At 38.8% G+C, this 12,617-nt stretch overlaps 1 protein-coding gene across 1 annotated transcript in view; it reads left to right on the forward strand.

The window, feature by feature from the left end:
- The window catches only part of MTUS1 (microtubule associated scaffold protein 1), a 129,853-nt gene that overhangs the window by 45,353 nt on the left and 71,883 nt on the right, over nucleotides 1-12,617 (forward strand). The window contains exons 4-7 of the mRNA XM_068137491.1: nucleotides 3,016-3,198; nucleotides 7,379-7,513; nucleotides 9,082-9,171; nucleotides 10,629-10,676. Of these exons, the coding sequence (XP_067993592.1) occupies nucleotides 3,016-3,198; nucleotides 7,379-7,513; nucleotides 9,082-9,171; nucleotides 10,629-10,676 (456 nt within the window). The remainder of the gene's footprint in view (nucleotides 1-3,015; nucleotides 3,199-7,378; nucleotides 7,514-9,081; nucleotides 9,172-10,628; nucleotides 10,677-12,617) is intronic.

Here is a 12,617-nt window from a genome sequence, read left to right on the forward strand (position 1 = left end):
AGGAGACGGTAGAGTAAGGATATGAAATTTGACTTCAGAGCTTCTTCAAAAAGAGCTGCCTTTTTTTTTTCCTTATTTCCATTCTAATACAAGAGAAATTTAAAATATGTTAAAGTAATATGATTGTTGCATAGAGTCTTCTTTTTTTTTCCCCAAAAGAACTGCCAACTCATTACTTCACTGTGGAGGAATGTGATATTTCTAGTATTCCACATCAGTGACCAGATTAAATAACTGATGAAATCCTGTTACTTTGATGCTATTGCTTGCTGTCTTTTTAATAGTGGTTTGCTTAACATCCTGCTTTTGTGCTTGTTTCCACTACTTTTGTTTGCACACCCTTTCTTCCTGCTTCTGTCTTTAAAACCTTTGCATTTAATTCTGTGTGACTCCATTCTTAGGGAATGGTGCTTAAAAAAGTACTTTGTGAAAACACTGTTAGTTGAAGTCACACCTAGGATAGTTCTTAATGATCTTGTCTTATAACTTAAATTCTCCCTCAAGCTGGGCTTTTGAAAAATGTATTTGAGTGCTTGAGTAATTACTTTAATGGAAGCCTTATAGGAAAGCACTGGGCAGTGCAGAAGAACTATGATGAGAGTGAAGGTCATCTGCTTGACCTGCAACTGAAACTGGACAGCCTAGGGTTTGCTGTTCTTACTGAATGGGTTCCAGTTGACAACTAGTTTAGAGCACTGTCCCATTCCAGTGTCTTTAGGCAGCTGCACTGGCTGTAGATCATATATAGGGGACATGATGTGCAAGAAGAGATGGCATTTTCACATGCTTGCCTCCTACACGAAAACCACTGTGAAGAAAACGGGATTTGCTTCCTGTACCTTTTGAACTGGATGAACAAGTCCGGCACAAAAGCAATGGAGCATGCTACCCTCACCCTTAAAAAACAAAATGCAGCTGATAAGCTGCATTTGTTCCTCTAGCTGTTTGTTGAAAAGCAAAGCTGTGTTTGTACAGTAGCCCTTTATTTGTTTTGGTTTTTTTTTGTGTGTGGGTGTGTTGGATTATTTGAGTTGGAGTTTGTTTAGGTTTTGCACCTTGTTTTTTCTGAGAAGCTATTTAGAAAAAGAGTTTCTGACTGGGCTAGATGAATTACTTTTCTGGTATGTTGATCCATTAACGAAACAAGGTTGTAGAAAACAACCTGGAAAGTTTTATAAAGCTGTCAGACTTATTGTATGAACTTCACAGGTTACAGACTCATTTTTCGGTGTCAAACACAATGTATTTCAGATGTGTTGTCTGGGGTGCTGTGTTTCAGAGGCATTTTCAGTAAGTCTGAGCTTGTGGTTTGTGATGTGCTTAGAATAAGACAGAGTTTGGATGCTTTTAGTGCATTGGGGATATATTCAAATATCCATTACAGTAACTTAAGAAAAATTCTAAAGTATGGCTCATAATTTTGTTTTGGAGATAGAATAGCAGAGTACAATAAAGGCTCTGGCTAGCCTGATCTAGTGTAGGGTGTCCCTGCCCATGGTAGGGGGGTTGGAACTAGATGATCCTTGTGGTCCCTTCCAACCCTGAATGAAACTATGAATAAAGCAGTTCTGTATAGTAATGCCAAACAAGTAGTAAAAGTTCATGTCTGAAGAGCTGTCTGACATAAAGTATGTTTAGTGATTCATTGAAGCTTGTGAGTTATATTCAGTGAACAGTATTACATAATACACTAATGCACGTTTAGTATATGTTGTATGTAGTGATTGTCTTTTGTTGCTGAGTTGATCTGAAGGAAATAGCTTGGACATACCTTCCTTTTTCCAGTGCTGTTCCTGGTTTTGTATGCTTGATACAGGATGTTTTGAGAAGTTACCTAATCCTGTCACACCACCTACTGTTGAAAAGCAAACATTGAGCATAAAAGTTTTCCTTCCTTAAACCTTAATGTAATCCCCTGAATATCATAGTTTGGTCTTAGTGCAAATTCATGGTTTTTTTGGTTGTTGGCACTTAAGAGTAGAGACCCTGCAGCAAAACCGATGCTGAACAAAGTGGAGTTGCTAGCTAATTTTGTTGTATTTCAGACGTTTCTTACATAGTTTAAGCACCACTGAAGTGTGGTTTGTAGTGACAAGAATAAAGGGAAGGGAATTCACTTGAAATGGAAACTTGATCGTTCCATGTTGAATATGAGACACTGTAGTCCAAGTAAGGTAAATTATGTCTGTCAGACTTGAAAATGGTAGTGGCATCAGAAGTTAGGATATCTTGAAAACCAGATTTTGTTTAATTGCAGAAAGTGTAGTTGCTTTCGTTAGTAGTACAAGGGTAGGGTCCCACCTGAAGGTGACACACCTGTCTCCTGTATAGATACTCTTTCCATTTGATTAACTTAGCTATTGGGCATTTGTATTCAAACTCAGATGAAAGCAATTAATGCAGAAATGTGTCTGCACCAGTTGGCCATTAAGAACTTGGTTCCAGAGAGTGCTGTTTAACCAGTTCTGCAGAGCTAGTCGGTTTTCAGTATGTTATGTAAATACAACACGATTTTGTACTCTAGTGCTGTGTTTGTCCTTGGAAGGATAACTATCTTTTGGAGTGCTCTGTCAAATGGAGACTGTGGAGGAAAAATCTCTCTTTGGGAAGCAGGAACAAGTGAAAGGATCTTTCTTGGATTATCTCTGAGCTGCAGGTTTAGTATTTTTATGGGATTGCCAGTACAGCTAACCATAATACACAGAGGTAGGAGAATGTGAGAAAGATGTCGTGCATGTTAATGTCTGCCTTGAAGGCCAGTGTGTGAAGCTCTTCACTTGTTCCTGAGGTCAATATGCAGGTAAAACAGGATTTCTTAAATCCTGGGAACTGTTTGTTTGAGTTTACAGCTTCTTTTTTTTTTTTTACCATGGTGTTACGAAGTAGATTAAACCTTTTTCATATGTGTAAATCTTTTCACTTACAGGCAAACGTGTAGAAGCAGCAATTGTTTAAGCTTCTTTGTAACTTCTTTTGTTCTTATCTCTCTCTCCCCTTTACCTCCTCAACCGACAGTTATAGGCTCTTCAGCAAGAGAGAAGCATGCCTCCATGAAAAAATCTGCAGCCTCCTGTGCTAACTCCACTAACACGCTCGCCAAATCCAAAGTGCCTATCAAGACATCACTACTTGAGAGAACACCTAGCACCACATCAGTCAGCAGCACTCAGAGTGAGCGAAGTCGTTTCAGCAGTAATTGTAAGTATCCGTCAGGGTTGTGGGTTTTAACTGATAGCCAGCATCAACTGCTTGTTGGAAGAAAAAATCCCCTTCCTGCCTGACAAAAATGTGTTAATTCTCACTGTGTACTCCTTATTGTTAGTTCTAGGTCTTAGTCTTTTTACCTTTTAACTTAAACTTTCCCTTGTGAGACATGCTGCCTAAAGGAGCTTTGAGCCTTGGATTTTGTTTTGAGTAGAGGTTTCAGTAGAGCTTTCCTTCTGTCCTGAAACATTAGAACACCAGCAGGTGGTCTTGAGCAAAAGTTTCCCTCTGTTTATATATAGTGTAATCAGAAGTAAATCTGAATGCTGTGAATGGATTACTTCCCATAATATTTGGGACAGGGTTTTGATATTAAGTGGGTTTTTTTTGAGCTAGATTATATCTGCTTTCAGAGTTTTAAGGTAAACTGTGTAGGTGAGATGAAAAGGCAAATAAGCTGCTTGTAGAAAGTTAACTTTGCCTGGATAAACTTATGTAATTCCTGAAGTAACTGTAAGCAAGCTAAACCAGATTCACCTCGATTAAAACTAGAGAGAAAAATGAAAGAATTCACTTTGTTTTGAAACTCTAAAAAGGATCTGTACCAGCAGTTGTAGGAGTTCTAGGGGCTAAAAAAAATGATGGCAGTAACACACAACTGACTGGCAGAAACATTAGTATTCCCCGCTACATGTGCTCACATCTTCTATCACTTCATCTGTTGTATCTTGGAGGCTGGGCAAAGGCCTTTCCTTTGTGCCAGATGTCACTTAATCTTTCTTCAGTGGCCTGAAAAAGAACTGTGATTTAACATCCCTCTGTAGTTTATGTATGCGCATATGCATGCATAGAGAGCTACGTTTTCCCCTTGTTCTTTCTTTTTTCTTTTTTTTTTTCCTCCTCTAGTGCCTTCATTAAAAAAACCCTGAGATCTAGCATATTCCTCTAAGGATTAAGAGTATGTGTAATAAAATATGCACTGCATGTTCCTGTGTAATCAGGTTGGTTCAGTTACTGTGACAGCCATGTTGACTTCTGCTGTTCAGGTTTAGGACTGTATCTGGGATTCCTAGGCAGCTTTGTCCTCTCTTCATTTTACTGCCCCCTTGTAACAAAGGAAAGGGTCACCGCTTCATAACAAAGACGTGTATTCAGATTAAGTAGCCGAACAGATGACTCCTTATTTATCCTGATTTGCTAGCTGATTTGATCTGTTTTGTCCTCTGCCTTCGAGCTTACAATTTTTTCCACTCTGATTCACGAAGAGCAAGCAAGAGCAACATGAGAGGTTGAACATGGCTGCAGCCTCTTTGGCTTTAAGCTTGCTTTGATCTTTTTTTTTATTATTTTTTAAATGACTATACCAGGAGGACTCCGCAGTTGCACAGAAACTAATTTCTCTGCTATTGTTTTCGTCAATTCTACTCTAACACCACCGACTGACACGGGAAGCCACTATGATATTACCTTATTGACACTGCTGGTAGTGGGATCTTACAGCTTTTGTATTTTTCCTTTGTTAGCCACGATTACTGGGAAAAGAAGTAGGTTGTGTTCCTTTTAATTTCTGTTTTGAAACGTGTTTTATGTTGTGGAGGTTGGTAAATGTATGCAGTGTTTTGAATTGCTGATTTTCTGTGAGGTGATCTTCATTTCTTACACTTGATGGAGAATGATTTATGTATGATGGTCAGGTTTTGTGAGTATAATGAATTTAGTAACCTATAATTTGCGCTATAGTAAAGTGAAGTTTTTATGACTTTGAATCAAATTCAGGCAAACTAATGGATTTACCTTGTACTCTAGTACAGTGCTGTTCTTGTTTTTTCTCTCACTTAGTCTCCTGTACAATGAGGCCAGGTAAAAATAAATATCTATTTGTAAACCTAAAAGCTTTTTATTAGATTGGTGGAACACAAAGATCAAGATGAGAGGCTTATGCTCTGAATGTCGTGAAATTTATGGCCACTTACTGTAATCCTGTCAGCAGTATTAAATTGACAGTCGGTTGGCTTGTTTTGCTAAAGGAGTTTGTCATGTGTTATCAGAGAGGGGAAAAAAAAGTACAAAAGAGTTTTTCTCCTGCTGTGTCAGCTCAGCCCTTTGTTATGGGATGTCTTTGGATTGGTAATTTACAGCGGCAGCATTGTGGGGGGAGGGGGTGTGTCTAATGAGCACTTAAGTTTTATGATTCTGCTTCCTGAAAAAGCTTACTATTTTGAGAAGTTTGGAAACCGTGAAGCTTTTGAAACGCTGTTGTTTATAAAAGTGTTATTTAACATACAAGCTGTCAGTTTGAGCATTGATAATTTGAATTTCTAACAATAATCCTCAATTTTGGTGCTGAGCTGAAAAGACTATTGTTTGAACGTGCTGGAATGCTTGAACTCTGAGGTTATGAACAAGAATCCACATGTGACTGTATTTAGAATAATTGCATCTAAAGAAAATAATTCCAGAAGTCACAAAGCTGACTGATTTCTGTACAGTCAGTGCTTCACTAAAATTCTTGCAATGAGGTTTTAAACCCTTAAGAGCTTAGCTGGGGTGAAATGACTTCATGAACTTGTTTGCTTTTCATCAGGATCGCAGTAGCTACTCCTAGGTCTATGAATAATCATCTTTGAACTGTATAGTGATCAGACTTGGCAAATTTGCCCTGTTTTTCTTTCTTTTTCTGCATGCAGCCTAAGTAGCTGACTCAGGGTACTGCTTTGTCCTATTGGAAGCTCCTAACTAGTCCTAGAAAAGAAGTATGCTCACTTACCCAAACTGTTACTTCCATGGCATGCTTCTGATTTAGTAGAAAGTAGCACAGCAGTCTGTAGGCAGTTGGTTGCCTGGAGTGAACTCTGACCAAAAATCCTTAATTTAGTGATTTACTGAGAAAGTTAATGCTTCAGGCTTTGTGCTTTGCTAGAACAAATTGGTATAAATCAGCTGATGTTGATTATGGTCAGGTTTCTGCAGAACGCCTGTGTTATTAATGCAGTGTGCAAATCATCCCTCATACAGTTTTTTTTTGCAAATATGTAGGTTTTGTGCCTTTAGAGAGACTCCAACTTTATTAAGAAAAGGAAGAGGACTTCAGTTTGTTTCTAAAAGGCAAAATCTCTCTTTCTGTGGTTAAAAACTTGCTGATTAGTGGCCAAAAGGCATCTTTTTGAAACAGTTAATGTAAATGGTTTATACTAGTGCATTTAAAGCCATTAAAATCTCAAACCCATCCTTTGATTAACAATATGTTCATATTACCTTTTAAAAAATTATCAGCACTGTTCAAACACTGATTCAAAGCTAACCTGACACCCCTCCACTTCTTGTTTTAATGGCTAGAGAAAAAAGCTGCAGTGTGACTAACTATTCCACTATGACTTAATTTTTGCTTGTCTCTAGTAAACACAATGTGAATTTCTTACTTTTTAGTATATACATAATTGTATTTTGTAGCAACTGCTGTGTTGGAAACTTGGTTTTTACCTGAGACAGCAATTGCTTATTGCTCTGCCTTTCCCATTTTGGGTCTGTTTCTTCTTGCAGGGAGTATTTTGCTGTATGATTTCAGCTCCCTTTGGGTTGGAGTGAGGCAGTCTTCTGTTGCTGGGGGAGGCTACTGTTGTGAAGAGACATAAGAACCTTTGCTGAAAACTTGTTTGGTAGCTGGTGAATGCAGTTGAGCTCAGGCTACTTTGTAGTGGCTGACAAGGAGGATAGAGGGGGTGCCAAGTCTGCTGGGGATGCATGTACCTTATCGTTGAAACAGTGCACTTAGCCCAAATGAGTTAGGACAGAGGAAGATGTTGCATGAGGAAGTCTTTGTGTACAGATGATGCTTTAATTGGCTTAAACTGAACTGTGTTGTGCATTTGCTCTGTACAGCAAGGTCAGACTTCTAGTTACCCATCTTAATAAATACACTTCTTTAAGTAGTATGCATAAGAGGGATATATATAGAATTAGACATACAGCTTTGAAGCTTTTGGAACAGTTATAGGCCGATCTGTCACAGTTCATAAGTCTGTACTGAAGATATCACAGTTTATCATAGCATTTTTTTATCTCAACTTGTGTTTTTCCCAACTTTAGCCTCTAGTAAACCAGACTTGTTTTAGAACTTAATTTACCCCTGACTAGGTACTGCCTAGAGCAAAATATTTGTTGTTCTGTTTTGCAGCTGCAAGTGCCGCAGTCATCGTCAAGAATGGAGAATGTCCTTCAAAACCAGCCCTTCAGAATGGTATTTCAGAATATGTCCCTTTGAAAGCAGTACCAAGACCTAGATTACATTCACTGAAGTCGACTCCAAAAGGTATATAGGTCTATGGACAGAGTTAAATAGTTGCTACTGTTACAGTAACTTACATTCTGAAGGAGGCTACTTCCTGAAGCAGTGCTTATTAAATAGTGGGCTGGGGAAATAGTCTGAGTAAGTAAAATCACATTAGTGGTGCTTTAAGTTTTGTAAGAATTTTTTTAGGCTAAAATGTCCTTTGTGTTGTTGTAATTGAGTAGGGCATTTCAGACAAATGGGGGGGAGATTTGCACTGTGATGTCATTAGGGTTTGCATGGCACAGGGACTAAATGCACTTTGCTACGTGGCAGGTGTCATTGTTATAATAAGAATTATTTTCTGTCAGGTACAGTCTCTGCCTCTGCCTGCAATCTGCAGGATAGACCTACCCTGAATTTATTCTGAGTGTATGGTTGTCCTCCTCTTCATGCAGGCTTTGCATTATCTTTGCACCTGTCAGAACAGAGAGGACTTCAGGAGAGATATGGGGGGGTTTGTTTGTTTACTTTTGTTTTAATAATGTATTACTAGATGAAGTACCTTCTTTCACAGATGAGTGACATTATCCCATATTTCCAAGGGAAGAGTCTAAGAAACAGCTTAGCTCTTCAGGCTGTTTTTTTCTCAATATTCTTCCTGGCCAAAGTGGAAGCAGGGGTTTGCTCTGACTTTTAATGGAGATAGAACAATTGTACTTCATCTAGTGCTAAAGGAAACATTAGTTTAAATGTACTCTTGGTTTTGTATTAAACATGGTTCTGGCTCATATTCCTATTTGAGTCAGAACACCTTGATTGGCCTATAGTTCTACACTTAAGCCACAAACAACAGTTGACAAGCCATTTGCTGGCCTGACTTAGGTGTAAGGGGAGCAGATAAATAACTTTACGGTCTCTGTAATCACAGTTGTAATCAGCTTGCTTCTGACTCTCTTTGTGGTGAGATGGTGGTTGTAAGTGGTTAAACCTAATTAAATACTACACTTCTTCTTTAGGCTTAGGTTTTAAGCTGGTATCTGACATAATTGAAAACAAATAGGAGAGATGCCTGCCAAATGTCATGCTCTAATGACACACTTTTAAATAGTGAACAGTTACAAGAAACAGAATTTGCTGAAGACTGTAAAATGCTTTGATACAAACACTAATTGTATGGCTGGCTGACAAGTTCATGCTTTCTGTTGGGGTCCAAGGCATGCAACATGTTGTTCAATATCTTCAGTGTCTTGGGCACTAGAAACGTCCTTCAGCACCTGAAGGAGCAATGTGTCCAGAAGCAGCTGGTGTTCTCCCCTCATCTCTGTGTTACTTAGACTTCTCGTTTTCTGGGGCCTCCCCAGTTCAAGAAGGTTGTTTTGAAACATGAGAGGTCAGCTGGAGACTTAAGAAGATGGTTAGGGTTTCTGTTTTTCCAATGTGAGTCCTGGTGAAGCAAAGCTAAGTTGAGTACACCTTCAGTTTTCTGGAAGGGGTCTCTTTATGTCTTTGAGTAGATTTGTGTCTTGTCCTTTAAATACGTAATATTACAGTTCTTCAATTGCTGGCATAGTTCTACTTTTGAACCTCATCTAAGCTTCTGTTTCTAGGAACCAAGGCCAGGTCCACCTCACAGAACCAGTGCACGACAAAATCACCTGGGCCTCTGCCCTCTGCTAGGAAAGTCAGTGATGCTAGAGGTAATGGGCTGTTTTTTCTCCATTTATATTCTTGAATTCATCTGTCTTGAAAGAGCAGCGATGCTCTGTGAATTCATAATTGAGATAGTCAGTCTGCTCTTTTTCTTTGTAGTCCATACTACTGGAGACTCTGTGAAGTGTTGTTTATGTATTTTTTTTTTATCATGGAGGGTGGTGGAAATTGGGGCATTCTTTGTCCACTGTTTGCTTGAAAGTGGCATCCCATCAGGGCTCAGAATGCTTGATAATGTCTGTTAAATGATGTTCTGTCACCTGATCATGCACTTGCAGGACAACTCAGACTACATTTCCCAAGCTTGTGTTTAATTTCAGTAAGGCTCTTGAGAGCCTGCTGGTCAGCTTTGCCTACAGATGATAATATTTACTCCACTTTGCTTCTGTATCAAAAGCTTACTTTAACTTTCAATTGAAAACAGTAATTTTTGCCTGAGTGAATCGAAAGAATATATACAAATCCTCAGGCAAAATTTTCGCTTTGGGGTCAAAATTGCATTTGCATGACTGAGGTATCACAGTATAACTAAGGTTGGAAGAGACCTCGAGGATCATCGAGTCCAACCTATAAACACAGACCCCATGACTAGACCATGGCACCAAGTGCCATGTCCAATCTCCTCTTGAACACCTCCAGGGATGGTGACTCCACCACCTCCCTGGGCAGCACATTCCAATGACGAATGACTCGCTCGGTGAAGAACTTTGTCCTCACCTTGAGTCTAAACCTCCCCTGGCACAGCTTGAGACTGTGTCCCCTTGTTCTGGTGCTGGTTGCCTGGGAGAAGAGACCAACCCCTTCCTGGCTACAACCACCTTTCAGGTAGTTGTAGAGGGCAATGAGGTGAGGCTAAGGACTACCGTAGTGGTGCAAAGCCAGATTATTTCCTCTTGAAACACCTGCTGTAGGATCACATACTCTGTAAAGCCTGAAAGAAGCTGATAGGTGTTGTCAACAGACCTTTTATAAACATGAATGCATTACTTCTGCACTTGCACCTCGTACTCCTAAAGGTTCATGGGTGATTTTTCATATGGCCTAAAAAAAGTACAGTAAGGGTAGATTAACCTTCTCTGTGCCTTCATTTATATCTAATTTGATTGGTAGCACATTTGAGAACGCTGTTAATTTATCTCCTTAATACCAATACAGTAACTGAACCATATAGGTGGAAAAAAGTTACAATTTTTGGTCCTCTATGAATAAGTAAAATAAAGCTATGTGGCTTAAATGAAGTGTAGTCACTGTAATGGAAAGAGAGGGGGGAAAAAAGCTTGGTTTATTTGAAATTAGTCATGGAATGTCAAAGTAGTTTAACCCTGTAGTGCTAAATTTTGAACATGACATCAGACATTGCAAGAAAGAAACTGAAGTTTGAGGAGCTTATGTGGCTTGAACTGTAATACTCATTTTTCCCCTCTTTCTTTTCTGAATGTTGTAGGTAGTCCTAGAAGAAATGGACACCAAAGCCTATCTTGTTTGAGTTCTGGTGAGTTTTCTGAATGTGATTCTGCATTTTTCTGTGGTGCAGCTTAAATTAGGTTAATACAAGATATTGCTGCTTTTCTTGGAAGAGTAGTTTGGCAGCAGGTAATTCCACACACTATCGCTGATTCCAGTTTCAAGAGACATGGTGAAAAGGCTTGGCCTTTTTTTCTACTTAGCATGTTTTGGTTAGTCCTCTCTTAGAATATGCAGTCTTGTGCTGTCACTCTCTTTCCAGTGAAGCATAGGTGCTTTTAACTGTAAGCAAATAAACAAATGTGGCAATGAAACTTGGATGTAGTGTTTGCTGTTTAACCACGGTGAGGTAAGTAATGATTAAAACTATTGTGTTGTGGCCTTAACAAATGTAAGTAGCAAAATCATGCAGAATAACAGGTTCTTCTGGAAGGTTCATGGTAGATGCCCTTTTGGTGTGAGCCATTTCTGTAGCACTGCAGACTACACGAGTAAGAAGTTGAAATTATCAGAGCTTGTTGTATTTGTCTGCTTGTATGGCAGAGGGAGGAATTGCAGTTGATTAAGTGGCAGATGGTGTTCCAAAATCTGGCAGAGTTTTAAGGACTTCATATTGGGTTTGTTTTTGGTGCCCAGTCAGGACACCTGGTGTTAGTTTCTATCTGGCAGGAGACAGAAAAGTCTTCAGATGATGATTCTACTTGCAACTTCCAAGTCTTTTCATGAGAGCTCGCAGCCTAAATTAGTTTCCCAAGCATCAGCGTGTATTTGCTGAATTAAAAGCTGCCTGTAATTAATTATTCATTGAAAAGCCCTTTTTGAAAGATACTGAAGATCCCTGGAAAGCCCTGTGTGCTCTGAGTGAATAGCAGATGTCTTTCTGAAAGCAGTCCTGTAGCTAAACAGATGTTATGAATTTGAGTCTGGAATTATTGGGTAGATTAGTTGTGACCTGTAACTCGGGTACTGTGGCAGTATGTTTTTAATTTCCTGTAGTCATCATGTGAGTCTCTTATTCTTCTGGGTGTCAAATGTCTGCATACTAATCATGACTGAGTACATTGCTAGATATCTTCATTTAAGAGCTGAGCTTCCTGTCACAGAGCAAGCATGAGCCTTTGCACAAAGTGCTTGTTCTGGTGGTTTATTGCTTTTATTGATACTTGGCTGAACCACTGTTAGTGTAGGTATAACCTGACATTAAATTTCATGAGCTCATGTGTAGTCTGTTATGGAAGTGTAGAGAATACAGCTAGCAACATAATGTGTTAACTCAATTGAGGAGATTCATAATGAAGTTCAGTTTGTCTCTGGACTAGGAACAGAAAATGAAATTCCATTTCCACTTGCTTATGATTAGTCTTAAAATATGACTTTCCCCCCTAAATTTAGCATGCCACTTCCTCTCTGTTTTTTATGTAGGAAAACAAGTAGTGCTCCCTACGCTTAATACTACTTTTTTGGTTCTGTGATTTCATCTTTTCCAGCATAATGAAGTCTTGTAGCTACATTGTCTGGAAGTATTATATTTGATGCCATAAAAGAACAACTATAAACTCCAAATTTAGTGATTCTTTAGCAAAGGCTCTTCAGCACTATCCTTTGTTCAATTGAATAGCCATTTCAGTTTTTATCTTCATAAGCTTCCAAAACTGGATGAGACTTTCAAGTTAAGTTTCTAACTTGTGCAGGGCTTTAGTATAGCTTCCCATTTCTGAAGGCAAAGCTTTCTGATGGAATGTTTTGGGGGTTCTAAGAGTGTTTTTGTCTTCACAGTTGCAGATAGTGCTTGCTGAATAAAAATATTGTGTGGCTTTTTGGATGTTCTGCAGTACAATGACTTACATTTTAAGAAAAGACAAATGATCTTTTCTGAAATGAACTGAAATAATGCCAGCTAGTACCATGTAGAATGAGGCTCACTATCTTTCTTTTTTTTTTATTGGCCTTGAAATTATAGTGAAGCTTT

This window comes from Melanerpes formicivorus, unplaced genomic scaffold, assembly GCF_026170545.1.
Source record: "Melanerpes formicivorus ecotype bairdi unplaced genomic scaffold, bMelFor1.0.p_v2 SCAF_4, whole genome shotgun sequence".
In the NCBI taxonomy this organism is placed as follows: Eukaryota; Metazoa; Chordata; class Aves; order Piciformes; family Picidae; genus Melanerpes; species Melanerpes formicivorus.